Source organism: Fundulus heteroclitus, chromosome 22 (genome assembly GCF_011125445.2).
Source record: "Fundulus heteroclitus isolate FHET01 chromosome 22, MU-UCD_Fhet_4.1, whole genome shotgun sequence".
Taxonomy (NCBI): domain Eukaryota; kingdom Metazoa; phylum Chordata; class Actinopteri; order Cyprinodontiformes; family Fundulidae; genus Fundulus; species Fundulus heteroclitus.
This window is the reverse complement of record NC_046382.1, coordinates 22972377-22989067: the sequence shown is the minus strand read 5'-3', so window position 1 is coordinate 22989067 and position 16691 is coordinate 22972377. Positions and strand designations below refer to the sequence as shown.

The window sequence follows — 16691 nt, the reverse complement described above, 5'->3', positions numbered from 1 at the left end:
GGGGTTATTACCGTGTAAAAAAAAAAAAAAAAAAAAACGCCCTCAGCTTCGCTCTTTATTATGATTATTTTTGCACTTGACCGCTGTCATTGAAATAGCACGAAGCGCCGCGCGGTCTGGAAACCTCGCTTTCTCTCTAAGCGCTGACTGCTTTGTCCCGAGTGTTGTTGTTTTTTTTAATTACTATTATTATTATTGACACGTTTTTACGGACAGAAATGCTTTACATACCGCGGAAAGAGAGAGAGAGCGAGCAAGAGAGAGGGAGCGAGACAGCCGCACTGCCCGGACCGCTAATAATACTCCGCTCCAGCGAGACGGCGAGACCTGGCAGTGGTTGCGCTCCTCGGTAAATATAGACCGCTGCTCCCTTCGATCCTCTCCCGGCGGTGACACACGGACATGGCACCAGCACCGACGAGGTCCCGGGGAACGGGCACCGAGCAGAACCGCCGCTTCTCCCCCTCCGGCCGCGCTAGCCGCGCAAAGTCTCTTGACGGAGCACGACGCTACGCTGAAATGTAAATCCCTCTGGTGTGAATCCATGCAGGGCTGCCCCGCTCACGCTCCCTCCTCCGCCAGACGCACGCACAGCCCACGGTCTCTCTCCGCGCTGGCCGACGACAGCTCGTCGCGTCGGCTGGGTGAGGGGAGAGGGGGCGAAAACCCGGAGTGGAGCGCAGGCTGTCAGACACGTCGACGCGAGAGGCGCCCAAACAACCTTTCAAAGGCTTTAAACTGATTCCTTTTCACCGTATTTTGGCCTGTTTGCCTGTTTCTGACGCACCTGGCCGGAAAGTTTAAAAATTATATAAATGTTTTACTTTCCATGCTAAGTTGAACGAGACAAATGGGAAAAGGTTCATGGTGATGCTTTTTATTTTTTGACCTTGTTCCTGGAGTTCTGCTCTTCTACAGAACATCAGTCATTGAAGCGCATCTTCAAGTGAAAGGAAATTATGGGTTACAGTTAATGGAGACAAATACAGAACAGAGAGTGAAAAAGGGGAAATGCAGGACATATACAAATGATAATAATCATAAAAAACAAAAACGTCTTCTTCCATAAAACCTCTGCCTGGAGGTTTAAGGTGATCTCTAAAACTTCTCCAGCAACGTGCCCTGATTTTAGTGATCAGAAAGCTGTGGACTCTGGAAGATGACCCTTGTTTCTTTTATTGCACAACTATTTAACCTAAATGTAGCTGTAAGGGGTGTGGGAGTAAGATGCATCAATTTGACTATTCACAATATATATATATGATTAACTTGATTAATGTGGAAGTTGGGATTTCAGAAATAAAAATATACACAGATCTGAATGAGTTGTTACACCATGGTTATGGACATGGACATGGTGAATGTTTGGGGAGGGGATGCAAACCTCGATTCATCAGTTCACTGACCTATTTATGTCCAAACTGTTGTTTAAAATATGTAGTTTGGATAACTTATAAAAAATTAAACCCTAACCCAATCATTATTATTATCATTAATAATAATAATAATAATAATAATAATAATAATAATAATAATAATAATAATAAGAAGAAGAAGAAGAAGAAGAAGAAGAAGAAGAAGAAGAAAAACACACAAAAATTACAGCAGGCTGGCTGAAGAGAAGCAGCCATAAACATAAGATTATTAGACAAGACAGTAGCACACTTGCTAAAGGAAGGAGGAGATAACTGTATCAATTCAGCATACTTACAGTATGAATGCTTTATCAAGACCTACTTAAAAGTAGGTTTGGTGATAATGAAGTATTTGTTTTAGGGGAGCTTGCTGATAGAGCCAAACGTGTTGATACTGTGATTTGAAAAAGTCATATCAATTCAGGGACATTGTCAGCAAAGCAGGAAGTTTTGAACGCGATTAAATAATATGATCAAAACTTCCACCATGCCAAATGGATTCATCAACTGCTATGCAAGACAGCTGGAACGTGATCCATTAAATCAATTTAAAAGTGAATTTAAAAAAAATAACTGCTTTGAAAATAAAAGGGCGGGAACCATTGAACACCTACTCTGTGATTGTTTTGGGTCACAGTGTTATGCTTTTAGTTTGAGAATTGAAAACTCTAATTGTGTTTACTTTCAACTGTTTTGGAAAACGAAAAGCCAATGATTGCAAGAGTTTTCATTCTCGTCTTAATGACGTTTTATAACACCATAAGGATCGGTTTTTAAATGCAAATGTTTTGTGTCACATCTGTAGCTTCTATTTTTTGCCCCACAAAATAAAACAGCTGCACAAGCATCTTCCAAGAGCCATGATTCTGTATGTTTTGAGTTCTTAAATTAAATAATCATACAAAGCAGCAGCTCAGGCATTAAAACAAGTAAGCTATATAAAATATGGTATCTTTGAAATAAGACATTTTAAAATAGATGTTTCCCCCCTCCCCTTTTTTTAAATAGTTATTTATAGATATGATAGTTTAAATAAAACTGTGACAAACACAATGAATATATGTAAAATAATTGTCAGTATTAATATAACTGTATTGCCAAATGAACAATTTAATAAGTACTTAATTAGAACTTGAATTCATTATATGTTAAAACCCCTGTATAGTTCAATATTCATTTAATAATTTTACACATGTGCAACAATTATGTCGTTTTATCTTGATTTATCTTGGATTGGTTAATCTGCATCACAGTTTGACTGGGTGTTGGCTGGGTGTTGGCTCCGATTTTGATGCTTCCAGGCATGCAGATTAGGCTATATAGCAAGTAAAGCATCACTGCAATGTCAGTGTGTGCACTATGAAAAGGAATGTATGGAATGCAATGATTGTTGGCAATTACATTACAAGTATCAGGTATTGCATGTTTGCGTAATATATTCACCCTGTGGGACGGAATGTGACTCATTGCAATTAGCGGCTAAACCTGACACAGATCATAGTGACCAGAACATCAAAGGATAATGAATGAGCTGGAACTATTGTAATGACAAATGAGAAACAGAGCATGGAGATGTGCATTAATCACAACTATATTGTAATTGCAATATTTAACAATATTATCAACATTGCAAGACTTTCTAATAGTGTGCAACCCAAATAAATTCACAATTTGTTGCATCAAAGAGCTATTGCATAGACGCTGAACAAATATAAAACATAGCCTATGTGGAAGAAATACTTAAAAAACAAATATGGAAATTCTTATAGATTTTACTTGTTATGTTATGATTTTATATATGCTTATTTATACACTTTAATTAAATTTTATGTTGTGCACAATTGGCATATATATATATATATATATATATATATATATATATATATATATATATATATATATATATATATATATATATATATATATATATATATATATATATATATATATATATATATGTGTGTGTGTGTGTGTGTGTGTGTGTGTGTGTGGTGTTTGTGTGTGTGTGCAACGTATTATTTATAAATTAATGCATTTATTACATTGATGTATTTCTAATTACTACACATATAAATATTTATTGCAAAAACTTTCTTATTAAATTGTAGCAGTTCTGACCCTCCACACAGACCCTAGATTCCCTGGATATATTTACTGATCTTACAAATTAGAGTAGCTCAGAGGGGGGAAAAACAATTTGGTTAAACGTCAGTGTAAAGGAAATGCAAATATTACATTAGCACATAATGATCGTAACGTGCTGACATCAAAACACGTTCCTTTGTAATTGTGACACAGTTTTTGACAAATGACACGATCATTTGAAACAGTCAGGCCAGCTTTTTATCTAAAATCATCTGTCAAACAGTCCCAGACCCTCCCAGAGCCCTAACGGCTCTGGCCCCTCCCGTTTCCCCAGCAACCGGAAACGTCCGCCTGCGTCATCATCCTGCGACTGTTTTTGTCCGAGCGGCCGTCATTCGTCTGCGGGCGAAGGGCACGGATGTTGTAACAAGCCCACATTTTGAGCCGTTATTTCATCCCTTCACGTCTGACTCACGACGTCATCGACACAGACCCTTTAGTAGCTCGTAGCAGTCTTTATTCCTTATTTCGTGTCGCTTAATCGACCGGGGATATAGGAGAGGATGGGGGGGAGAGGTTGAAGAGTGGAGAAGATGTGGCTTAATGTTGCAGTGAAAACGGCCGTTAAAGTTCCCCGTTGATTATCGTCAGACTGGACAGGTTAGTTTGTAAGTAGCCTTTTCACGGTAGCCACGGTGTTGTCCTCTAATTAAAGTGCATACTAACCCGATGATACTGATCTGACCTTACGCAGACTTCCGTGTGGACAGTGTTATGTGTGTGGAAACAGCACTGTCATTCAAAGATCTATTTAAAGATTTCAAAAAGGATCTGGTTTGGCTTAAATGTCTTTAATTAAATTGTTGTAATAACGTATTTTGCTAAATGCAAGATGCAACACTCCCGCAACCACATTTGTTAATAATATTACAGAGGAACTGTGAAAAGTTAGATTTCTGGAATAAGATAACTTGTCAGTTTTTTCTGCTTTGTCTCTAGATCCAACAGTCCATGTCGTTTGTCTTTCACAGTGTTTTCACTAAGCTCATCAGGCATGGATGTGTCAGATTCCTGAGCAGAGAAGATGACATCGGAGGCTGCTGTCTCCACACCCTCCCCTACAAGCAGCAACAGCACCAGCCCGGCGAATAGAGACTACTACTGGCTTCGCTCCTTTGTAGCTGGAGGTAAAATCTGACGCATCAGCTTACTAATCATTTTCAGGCCCAGGCAGTCTCTGAAGGGTTCAAGGTCTCGTATTATATGTAGATCACTTCCTTTATTGGTTTACCGTCCTTCTACCGTTTGTTTAGCCCAATGCAAATCTTCTCCAATAGGTTCTAAATATAAGCATATTTTTGCCCACATAAGCAAGGGTTAGTGTGTGATAAAGGATTTATTCGTGGAACATGGGACTTTTAGAAGCAACCACTCTAGATCAAGTAGTACATTTTTGACTCTGATTCACCAGAACAGTTCTAGATTTGATTTGATTTTGTTGAGAGCCTCAGTAGCTCCCAACTGGCTATTCTGCTGGGGGTCTTTTTCATTTTCATTACAAATATGCTTTTGTAAAATTACATACACAGTCACACCCACACAGACCTACATAAACACCAAACTATGAAAACACAAAATATTAATAATAATAATATTTCAGATGTATACATAAAATAAAATACAAAATAACTATCATTGTAGATTTAAATAACTAAACTGGAAGACCCCAACTCAAACCCAATTATTCACCAATTTACAATTGAGCCACTAAGATGACGTAACTTGGTAGCCACAGTCCTAAAACATACTTTAAAAAATTATGTCACCCAAAACAGCACTTCAGAAATGATTGCAGTAATATGCATCGCACACCATAATTTACATTATCATTGCTGCTCACAAGTGGTTGAATGTTCAGAATTCATTCTTGTGTAAACAGAGAAAGTTTAAATTTCTTTTGAAAACATCTTTTATTGTTCTCTGATCTCAAAAATCCAGGTAATGCATTCCATGAAACCATGACTGTATAAAAACAGCTCTCTGTATTAGGTTAGTTCTGCAACAGGGTAACACGTCACTGATTTGACGTGTACCATAATTGTGAGTATCTAAGAAAAAAGGTATCTGCATATATAGACATGATTGTATGTTTTAACTCCAGGGGCAGGTTATTAGTAAAAATAGAAAACAAAACAGATCCCAGACAACTACCCTGGGGCACTCGACAATCCATCCGTCCAATCTCAGAATAACTGTCATTAACATAAACTTTATACTCTCGATTATTGTGATAACTCCCTATCCACTTTATTGCCAATAACTAAAATCCATTACAATTTAATGCTTAAGAGAATTTTATGATCTAAAATATCAAAAGCCTGTTGGACAAGTGACCAACAGTGGCAAATGTGATTAGGTAAATTGTACATTTAGTGACCCCTGGCTAAAGAGTTTTCCCTTTTGATATGATGGCAACTGAACCCTTTGACCCAAGAAGCCCCTGAGGACCACATGCGCTGCCCACGAGCCTGTTCTAAAAAAAAAAAGCACAATCCATAAGTAAGCTGCATCTAAAACTTTATTTTACTCTGATACACTTCCTGTTTATTTACACTTGTGTTTATATAGATTTAAAAATGACAATATCTATAACAAAGCATTAAAAATGTATTTATTTACATAAAGTTATAGTGAACTCTGACTGTTCTAGTTCAAAGTTCAGTATTAGTAGCCCTTCGTATGACACAACACCAGTGAAGTAGCTCTCAGTTTCAAAAAGGGTGGTGACCCCTGCTCTAGGATATTTCTTTTTTTATACTTTTATTATAGCTAAGAATAGCCAGATGCAGTAGTGTAGTGATGTTCAATGGCTAGCTTTTTGACATAAATGTAGACATAAACCTGAATAAGATCCTCACAAAATACAGCAATATCCAGGTATTTGTAAAAAAAAAAAAAAAATAGATATATATAAAAAAAGTGCAACATACAGCATAAAATAGATGTAGTACCCTTTTCAGTTATGTATATTATTTATATAATTTTAGAAGTGTAATTATTACAGAAGGACTTTAAACTGTAGAAATGGTATGATTGAATATTTAAGCAGTTTTGAGACCGTAGATTTTTAAAACCTTGGCACACTGAGAGAACAGTGGCCTGTCCATGCATACATGAGTGTTTTGCAACCACGCATTTTTTTCTCTATATTTCTGCATTTGTTTGTATTTGCTGTCACTTCTTTTTGTTCTGTTCAGAATCTTGGATTAGTTTGACTATATATAGCTATAGATGAATAACACTGTTTATCAAATAATCAATAAAAACAGGGAGTGAATGCCAGCAGATACATTCTACTCCATATTGGACATGTTACCGGTTACATGGGTTATGACTTCAGATCACCTATGGTAGAGTTCGAGGGGGCCCCTGATAGCTCGGCAGTGGCAGTCTGAACTGTCTATATCATGTTGATCTCCCTTTGCCAGCCAAGATTTGGGACCAGCTGCTCTTCTGCTAGTAGAGCCCCTTCCATTCAGGCCTGACAGGTAACCCACCCTTTTAATATCGGACCATGTAGTGCGGCTGTTCCCTCCGGCTCTTTTATCCGTTTGATCTGATATTCTAAACGTCGTCTTAGAGGCACATAGCATTTCAGTAGCTGTGGTTTTTTTGTTCAGTTCCCCTTCTCTGTTTCTCTCCTAAGCTGTCTTACATAATTAGTGTATTTTGCAAGCTTGTGTATTCTGATTTATGAAACCCAACCTTTTAGTTTACATGCTCGGGTATGACGATCTTTTTCTTCATGTGTAGGTGTAGCAGGATGCTGTGCCAAGACAACCATCGCCCCCCTGGACAGAGTCAAGATTCTTCTTCAGGGCCAGAGCCCACATTACAAACACCTGGGTAAAACACTAGCTGCCAAACAAACAAGGGACTCTAACAGGTCTTTGTTTTTGCGTTTGAGTGAATCCTGTGTACGTTCTCTGTAGGGGTGTTTTCCACTTTCACCGCTGTGCCAAAGAAAGAAGGCATCTTGGGTCTGTATAAGGGCAACGGTGCCATGATGGTCAGGATATTTCCTTATGGAGCCATTCAGTTCATGGCCTTTGACAAATATAAGAAGGTACCGTGAGTATTGGATCAGGAAGTAACTGTTTCAATGGGCAAAGCTGTTTGGCTGCTCCATGTTTATTAATGGCTTTCTGCGTAGGCATTATTTTTACGTATCATTGCTGATAATCTCGTCGTAGCTGCTGAGCAAACGGATCGGGATCTCCAGACACATCCATCGCCTCATGGCAGGATCTATGGCAGGTACTGATAAAACGGGCCGTCTCATCAGGACGTCCTGCGCTTTACTGACGCGGTTGTGTAGCTGTACTGCTGTCTGTATTAACGTAGATTAGAGAAGTCAGTCACAGAGGGCTCTCGGCGTCTTTTCTACCACATTCTCAGGCATGACTGCGGTGATATGCACCTACCCTCTGGACGTGGTCCGAGCCCGGCTGGCCTTCCAGGTGAAGGGAGACAATCGCTACTCTGGAATTATCGATGTCTTCCGCTCTATTTATCGAAAGGTGATTTACCATCGGCGAACTTTACAAATGTCAACCAAAATGATGGATAAAGTTTGAACTTATGGCCAAATCTGTTTTTACCTCTTTTACAAAGGAGGGCGCATTTGGCTTTTACCGGGGCCTGACTCCAACTCTTATCGGAATGGCGCCTTATGCAGGTGACTGCTGCCGTATTTATGCTGTTATTCAAAGGCACTTGCAAACATTGGGCATGACGTCCACCTTCACATGTTTAGACGGTCTCTTATTTCTATCTGCTCCCTCCCAGGTCTGTCGTTCTTCACCTTTGGCACCCTGAAGAGTCTCGGCTTAAAGCATTTCCCGGAGCACCTGGGACGCCCCTCGTCAGACAACCCGGATGTGCTCATCCTGAAAACCCACGTCAACCTGCTGTGTGGAGGGGTTGCTGGTGCCTTCGCTCAGACCGTCTCGTAAGCGCTGCCTTCGTTGGGTTTTTGAGCTCCTGAGGGAATCAAACATGGCAAGGTTTCTTTTTGAGCAATTCTGGTTAATAATTTATGCTTTTTGTCTTCTATATGTGCTTTCCTCTCCAGTTACCCCTTGGACGTGGCAAGGAGAAGGATGCAGTTAGGGACTGTTCTTCCCGACTCAGATAAATGTGGGTGAGTATCACGGCTGTTTCAACTTGCGCAGATAACAGAAGGAGACGTCACAGAGCAGCGCACTGTCTGTTGAATTAATGGTGAATGTAATTGTTTCCAGAAGTGTCAATAAAGTTTTGTTAAAAAAAACTTGAAAAGAAAAAGAAAAACGCAGAACAACATCCCTAACATACAGCCTGAGGTACGATGGAATGGTGCAGTGTTTATTTACTTTATAAGACTGGTCCAGTCGAAGTCTAGAGCTAAACTGGATTAATAATCTGACTTTTGTGGCAACACTTGAAAACTGGTGATCGCAGATGCTCTCCATCCAATTTGTCTGAGCTTGAACCTTTTTGCATAGTAGCATAGGCCAAAAAAAAAGTGAAAGCCGGTAGAGACACACCCTAAAAAGACTGAGCAGAAGGTGGTTCTATAGAGTCTCAAGTGTTGAATACAAAACACATCAGACCTTCTCCGGAAAAAATACGTAGAAGGTAAAGATAAGATCAAGTTGTTGTTTCGGTGCCAAAACGGTAGAAGTCAGCCAAAAGCAACCTTTTAAATAAAACCCTGTTGTTGAGATAGAAGTTATGATTTATTTTGTTCCTCAAGTAGCTGCACAGACGACTCATTATCTGGGGTCTATGTTTCCTTTTGAACTAAAAGCAGAATTTTTTTTTGTTTATTTACTTAGATCAAGTCACATCATTATCCAACAGCCACAAATATTGTCGCATGTCACAAGTTTTCCTAATGTCTCGCAGTTCTACTTTGTGTTGGTCAATCGCATAAAACTGATAAAATAAATGTGTGGTTGTAGCATGAGGGAATGTGAAAAGGTTAGATCTTGTTGATTTAACCAGCACTCCAACACAGGAGCTGTCAGGCTTCAGCAACATGCCTCTCCGCCCTGAAGAAGTTAATGCAATATCAAACACAGCTTACTCTTCTTGCTTTTCCTTGATGTTTTTGCCTAATCTCACGTCAACATCAGTTGGAATATAAATGTTTATCATCTGCTGGATGAAGTTTTATCAGCGTTTGGAGTTCTATTTTATGAACTCCAAATCAGGTAGTGATTGCATTTCAAATCAAGCAAAAAAAAGAAAAATAGCTTTGCTTCCTGTTTTTTATCTTATATTGTTTGGATCTTATTAAGAATATAACTGAATTCTTTGTCTTGCATGTGCACAGATCACCTATCAAGACTCTGAAGTACGTGTATGAGAAATACGGGATCAAGAAAGGACTCTACAGGGGCCTTTCTCTTAACTACGTCCGCTGCGTGCCCTCACAGGCCATGGCCTTCACCACCTACGAGTTCATGAAGCAGGTCCTCCATTTGAACTAGTCTGTACTGCTGCTCTGAGCCTGCAGGGTCCGACCCCTAACCCGATCAACATCCACGTCTCCCTGATGGCGTTACCCTTCCATCGGGGAGTTACTCAGTATGTCTTATACTCCTCGAGTTCCCTTAAGAAACCAGAGGAGTCATTGAATGAACAAAGAAAAAAAGAAATCTGCTGTTGAACAAAAGGAAGGCTCTCATTCCTTCTCATCTGCATCATCACTGAACAGATTTTTTAAACATTACAATTTCTTGGTCAATTATGCTAGCACCACCGAAGCAGCCCATGAATGTTCAGCAAATACAATCATATTTTGATCAGTTCTCACAATCTTCTCGTATTTTAAGCATAAAATAATCAAAGGATATATTTTTTTTTTTATGATAATGCATATGTTCTTTAAATTGTGGGGCATATTTGCCATTACATTTTACAGCTACACATTTATGCCATTACCTTATTTTTTTTATAACTGTTTACCAACTTGTAGCTGTTGCTAAATGATTATGTTTAAATTATTTTTGTGCATCCAGGGCCTAATGTGTCTTTTAATTTTGCAATGCAGTACTTTTGGAAAAAATCAAATAAAAATTTCTTAGGGCAAATCCGCTTAAATACTGTGTGTGTGCCTTTTGATACTAAGTCTGAAAAGCCTTCCATTTTGTTTTCATGTCTTAAATGGAGCAGTTTTGTTTCTGAAAAACATATCTCTATGTTGCTTAACGTGCATTTAACATAAAGAGTCTGTAGCTTCAGTGATGCTGGCAGATGTAGGACCATAATATTGTGACACATTGCGTGTTATTTTGAAGTTTTTGTTTAGAGGGAACTCAGGTTTCATTTGCACTGAAGCTTTTTGTTAATTAGTTTAGCAACATGTTGCCACTGGGTGGCAGTATTGATACGCAATGTGGATAATTACCGAGGCCTACCACACTACAAACATCTCTCTTCTCCATGACATCCCCAGATTGGTTCTGATAGGACACACCAACAACTAAATGTTTTATGACTGCTGTTTCCTGGCTATTTGCACTGACTTTACTTAATAAATGTAATCTCAAAGTCAACTGAGAAGGTCTTGAGAGACTTTTTTTTTTTTTTTACCTAGTCATTAATTTGTACTATTGACTTTTTCCTCTGGTTCATCCAAATTTAGATGAATGTGAAAGCAGATAAAAGCTAAGAGCAGGTGTAATATATCATCAACAGAATTAGAAATTGTATATTGCACAAAAGGGGCCATTATCTAGAGAAAAGCCCAAGTTCTCAACTTTTAGTCAGTTTGCTAATTTGATAGGAAAAGATATATAACAAGACTCCATATAGTAACCTCTGGGTTGTAAAGAACTGTCTTCAACCTAAAATTTCAATTAAATTTTATTTATATAGCACCGATTCACAACACGTGTCATCTCAAGGCACTTTACAAAGTTAGATTCAATCAAATCATACGGACAGATTGGTCAAAACGTTTCCTGTCTAAGGAAACCCAGTAGATTGCATAAAGTGTTAACAAGCAGCATTCACTCTTCCTGAAAGAGCGTAGAGCCACAGTAGACAGTCGTCTGCATTGTTGATGGCTTTGCAGCAATTCCTCGTACTGAGCATGTATAAGTGACAGCGGACAGGAAAACTCCCCTTTAACTGAGAGGAAAACCTCCAGCAGAACCAGGCTCAGTGTGAACGGTCATCTGCCACGACTGACTGGGGGGGTTAGAGAAGATAGAGCAGAGACATAAAAGCACAGAAGCACACATTGATCCAGTAATCTGTTCTACATTAGATGGTAATAGGGGGTGATCTGTCACCCCTGGATGATGTCACAGTTAACACCAGACCAGGTGTACCTACTATGAAGAAAAAGAGAGAGAGAGAGTTAAAAGCTGAAATAACAACAAACAACAATGCAAATTGGAGAACAGTAGGAGAACTCAGCAGAGTGAGATAAATTGATCTTGATGCCCTCCAGTAACCTAAGCCTATAGCAGCATAACTATAGAGGTAGCTCAGGGTAACCTAAGCCACTCTAACTAGAAGCTTTGTCAAAAAGGAAAGTTTTAAGATTAGTCTTAAAAGTAGACGGGGTGTCTGCCTCACAGATCAAACTGGGAGTTGGTTCCACAGGAGAGGAGCCTGATAGCTAAACGATCTGCCTCCCATTCTACTTTTAGAGATTCTAGGAACCACCAGTACACCTGATTTGCTCTGTTAGGAACATACGGGGTAATCAGAGCTCTGATATATGATGGAGCTTGATTATTAAGGGCTACGTGAGGAAATTTTCTAATTCTATTCTTGTGATCTTTAATCATGTTTGAAATTAACTCAATGCATGGTGAAGTACAGTGCCTTGCTAAAGTATTTATACCCCTTTATTTTTATTTCCACATACTGGAAATAAAAATCACTAAGCACCAATCTTTAAGTGTTTTATCAGGACTTCATGCCATACACCAACACAAAGAAGTGCATAATTGTGAAGTAACTGGAAAATGGTAACATTGATGGTTATAAATGAAAATGTGAGACGTCCAGTATACATATGTAATCAGCCTGATACGTCTCATTCTATAGTAAGATCCAGCAAAGAAGGGAAAGCGTTAAATAAGAGAAGCAGCCAAGAGCCCCATAGTAACTCTGGAGGAGCTGCAGAGATCCACAGCTTAGGTGAGAGAATCTCCTGACAGGATAGTTATTAGTTATGCGCTCCACATGTTGGGCCTCTATAGAAGAGTGGCAAAGGAAGAAACATTGCTGTAATAAGGCAAAGACTAATTCAAAGTTTGCTACAAGCCATGTCGGAGGCATGGCTAACATTTAAAACATTTAAAACTACGTAGGCCAAATGTAATTGTACATCACCCAGAGCTCACCATTCAGGTGTCGGCAGCATCGTGCTGTGTGGATGCTTCTTTTCATGGACAGGAAGCAGAGTTGATGGTAAGATAGTTGAAGGTAAACACCGGCCAACTCAAAGAAAATGATTCTTTAGGCTGTAAGAAACTGGGATGGAGGTTCACATTCCAGTAGACCAGTGACTCTAAATAAAGCATGCCGATCTTCCCTGGAAGGCTTTAGATCAAAGCAACATGACGTAATCAAATGCCCAGCTTGGACTGAACCTGTGACTTCAATTAGAAATCAGAACAGGACCTGACATTTATTGTTCACAGACGCTGCTCTTCCAGCCTGACAGAGCTGCAGAAGTTAATTCTACAAAGTATTGACTCCGAGGGACTGAATACAAAGGCATATGACACATTCATGGCATTGCTTTGTAGGAATTTCTTTTTTAAAAACCTCATGCCGCTTTCGTTCCCCTTCACAACCCACTTCACCTCAGTAAAAATGTGGCAGTTTGTGTTTGTAATGCAGCAAAATGCAAAAAAAATTTCAGTTAATCACCCATGGATGACTGAAACGTTTAAAAAGCATTTCCGAGCAATTAAGATGTCAGCATATCGTATTAAAAGCATCAAACAAAGTTATATTGTATTAATCATGCATTCAATATTAAGAAGTGCAATGAGTCTTTTTATTTCATCCTAATACATTAATTTCTGATGCAATTGTTCCTTGCTTCCCTGGAGTGTAGTCGCAGCTGCCAGTTAGGAATCAGAATCAAGTTTGCAGCAGCTTATTGTCCTTCGAATGCTGCCATGTATCTTTTCACAGAGCTGCTGTTTATGAATGAATATGCTTTCATTTCTCTGATTTCTATGTAAAGAAAATTATGTGTCGTTGCCAAGGCTGTCCTTCTGCATCAGCTGTGTTCTTGCTGTCAGTTGCACAAATTCATCATCTGCTGTATAAATGTGTATTCTGTTTGAGGTCATGTAAAGAAGGTGAAACATTTTCAGAATTGTGAATGTGCTGTTTATCAGGAGTGTCTGAAACAGACAATTTGGAAAAAGCTGGGTTATCTTTACTTTTTTCGTTTTGTTTTTTCTTTGACCAGCTCCATAGCAAGCTGTCAATGTATTATTATTATTATTATTATTATTATTATTATTATTAATAATAATAATAATAATAATAATAATAATAATAATAATAATACATTTACTTGAAAAGCATCTTTCATAACACTCAAGGACACTGTATAAAATTAAAACCAAACAAATGGCAATACAACAAAAGCATCAATAATCTATATACATCCATCCATCCATCCATCCATCCATCCATCCATTTTCTTACTCACTTTATCCCTCATGGGGTCACGAGGGATGCTGGTGCCTATCTCCAGCATTTCAATGGGCGAGAGGCGGGGTACAACCTGGGCAGGTCTCCAGTCTATCAATAATCTATAACAAATACCAAATAAAACATTTATAGAGAGTAGGCAGCTTTAAAAATATAAGTTTTGAGGCGACTTTTAAAATGGGGGAGGGAGCCAACATTGTGGATGTCAGGAGGCAGTTGATTCCAGAGCTGGGGAACAAAATGGGAAAAAGCTCGGCCACCCACGGTCTTGAGGCAGATAGATGGGACAGAAAGGCAAACAGAGGAAAGAAGACCCGAGAGAGCGAGAGGGGGTGTGAATATGGAGAAGTTCGGACATATAAGGAGGGGCAAGGTTACGGATGGCCTTGAAAGTAAGGAGGAGTACCTTACATTGGATCCTGAATTGGATGGGAAGCCAGTGTAGGAGTTGTAGAACGGGGTAATGTGTTGGAAAGAGGAGGTTAGGGTGTTGATATTGGCAGCAGAATTCTGAACTAACTCAAGTTTATTGAGGACTTTCCGTGGGAGACCGTAGAGAAGAGAGCTATAATGGTCAAAACGGGAGGTGACTAGGCTATGAATAAAGACAGAGATGGAGTTCTCTAACCCCCAGTTGGTCGAGGCAGATGACCGTTCACATTAAACCTGGCTCTGCTGGAGGTTTTCCTCCCTGTTAAAGGGGAGTTTTCCTCTCCAATGTCGCTTCATGCATGCTCAGTACAAGGGATTGCTGGAAAGTCAATAACAATGCATATGTGGCTCTACGCTCTTTTGCGAGGAGTGAATGTTGCTTTTCAAGACTTGATGCAATCTGCTGGGTTTCCTTAGATAGGAAACTTTTTGACCAATCTGTCTGGATGATTTGATTGAATTTAACATTGTAAAGTCCCTTGAGGTAACGTGTTGTGAATTGGCATTATATTAATAAAATTGAACTCAATTGAATTAAGGGTTTTTCGGTGCTATGGCGGGAGCTAAAGCCAGACTGGAACTGCTCATATAAATTATTGGTGGTAAGATGGGCGTGAAGTTGAGAGGCAACAGTTTTTTATTGACGATTTTTAAGATAAATGGAGGGTTTGATATGGGGCCAAGATTACTGAAATTATTAGGGTCAGAGCCAGGTTTCTTTAAAATTAGAGTGATGATGACCGTAACTTTAAAGGCAGTGGGAACAGTTCCAGTTATCAGGGAGGAGTAAACAATAGTTAGTAAGAAGGTTTTAGTAAGAAGGCAGTAAGAAGGGGATCAAGGAGACAGGTTAAGGATTTACAGCTGGAGATGATAGTTGAGATGGTGGCTATGTCTGGGAGGGCAAAACAGGAAAAAGGATGATTATAAGAGATGGGAGGGGCTTCAAAAGAGAGGGTGGGAGGAACAGCAGAGCTGGGGTTCTGATGAATATTAAGAATTTAGTCATTAAAATATGAAGAATTACAGATGAGGAGGAAGGGAATTTGAAGGTCCGATTATCTTATTAAGTAGTGAGAAGAGGGTCCTAGAGTTTCTGACATTACTATTTATTAGGTTAGAGTAATAGTTGGATTTGACAATTTTGATCTTTCTCTGTAAAAACGGCGTTCTGTACATGTCCATGTGAATTGTTAGTCCAGTTTTCTTTTGGAGGCGCTCTAGCTGATGTCCTTTTGTCTTGAGGATCCAAAGTTCAGGGGTAAACCAGGGTGCAGAGTATTGCGTACAAACTGATGCCAAACATGACAAAGGAAGAGAGAGAGAGAACAGAGACACAAAGAAAAACAATATATAAAGACAAAAATTACAAAAACCAAACAACCAGCTGCTACAAAAAAATCCTCCTACGACCACCATGGGGAAACCGGGCAGAGACGACCTCGAACACCTGCAAAGAGACAAAACTAACGAGAACAAAACCAACACAGATGGCAACAACACCAACAGCAATGATATAGAACCAAACTGTTGATACTGATGGAGGAACTACTTGACAACACAGCCACTGTATGATGAGTGCATAAATGTGCGTGAACATGCAAAATATGTGGTGTAGGCCTTACATTAGCTGCTCAGTGATGGGTGCTGAGGCCCACCATCACCCCCCCCCCTCCAGGGATCAGGAAGTAACAGAGACAACACCAAGACCAAGGAAACCAGGAGCCCCACGAACCGCACAATACTAGGAGCTACCCTCCGGACCCAGACAGTGCCCATTAGCTACGGCACAGCACCCCCTGCCCCCAACAGCCTTGTGTGTGTTGTAAGAGTGTGGCATTGTTATTGACTGAAGCCCTCTAGAGGGGTGAGGGGCTCCCCCGCCCCCACCCCTGATGAGGAAGCCGGACGGCTAGAGAAAGCACCCTTGTTCCCTGGCAATTGCTAACAGGTAGGAATGCAAAAAACCAGGAAAGTCCAGGACTGGCGCCACAGCGCCCACTGAAACACCGAGCA

General features: G+C 39.7%; 2 protein-coding genes across 7 annotated transcripts in view; one reads left to right on the top strand and one right to left on the bottom strand.

The window, feature by feature from the left end:
- The window catches only part of tet1 (tet methylcytosine dioxygenase 1), a 41405-nt gene extending 40960 nt beyond the window's left edge, over positions 1-445 (bottom strand). Inside the window, exon 1 of the mRNA XM_012880525.3 lies at positions 232-445. The gene's annotated coding sequence lies outside the window, so the exon portion shown is untranslated. The remainder of the gene's footprint in view (positions 1-231) is intronic.
- slc25a16 (solute carrier family 25 member 16) lies at positions 445-11108 on the top strand. 6 transcript variants are annotated; one of them, XM_021307513.2, is made up of 10 exons: positions 445-741; positions 4532-4687; positions 7314-7406; positions 7493-7626; positions 7754-7817; positions 7959-8080; positions 8175-8238; positions 8349-8511; positions 8635-8703; positions 9880-11108. In XM_021307513.2, the coding sequence occupies exons 2-10, from the start codon at positions 4585-4587 to the stop codon at positions 10034-10036; spliced, it is 969 nt and encodes a 322-aa protein (XP_021163188.1). In that variant the 5' UTR covers positions 445-741; positions 4532-4584; the 3' UTR covers positions 10037-11108. The 6 variants fall into 6 exon arrangements, with proteins under 6 accessions (XP_021163188.1, XP_021163187.1, XP_012736079.1 ...); XM_021307512.2 differs by lacking the exon at positions 445-741 and adding an exon at positions 3870-4120; XM_012880625.3 differs by lacking the exon at positions 445-741 and adding an exon at positions 3870-4160.
- The last annotated feature ends 5583 nt before the right edge of the window (positions 11109-16691 follow it).

Coding starts and splice junctions, on each gene's coding strand:
- slc25a16 (XM_021307513.2), top strand. CDS start 4,585: ATGACATCGGAGGCTGCTGTCTCCACACCCTCCCCTACAAGCAGCAAC. Junction 8,239..8,348: donor CGGAATGGCGCCTTATGCAG/GTGACTGCTGCC, acceptor GCTCCCTCCCAG/GTCTGTCGTTCTTCACCTTT. Junction 8,512..8,634: donor GCCTTCGCTCAGACCGTCTC/GTAAGCGCTGCC, acceptor TTTCCTCTCCAG/TTACCCCTTGGACGTGGCAA.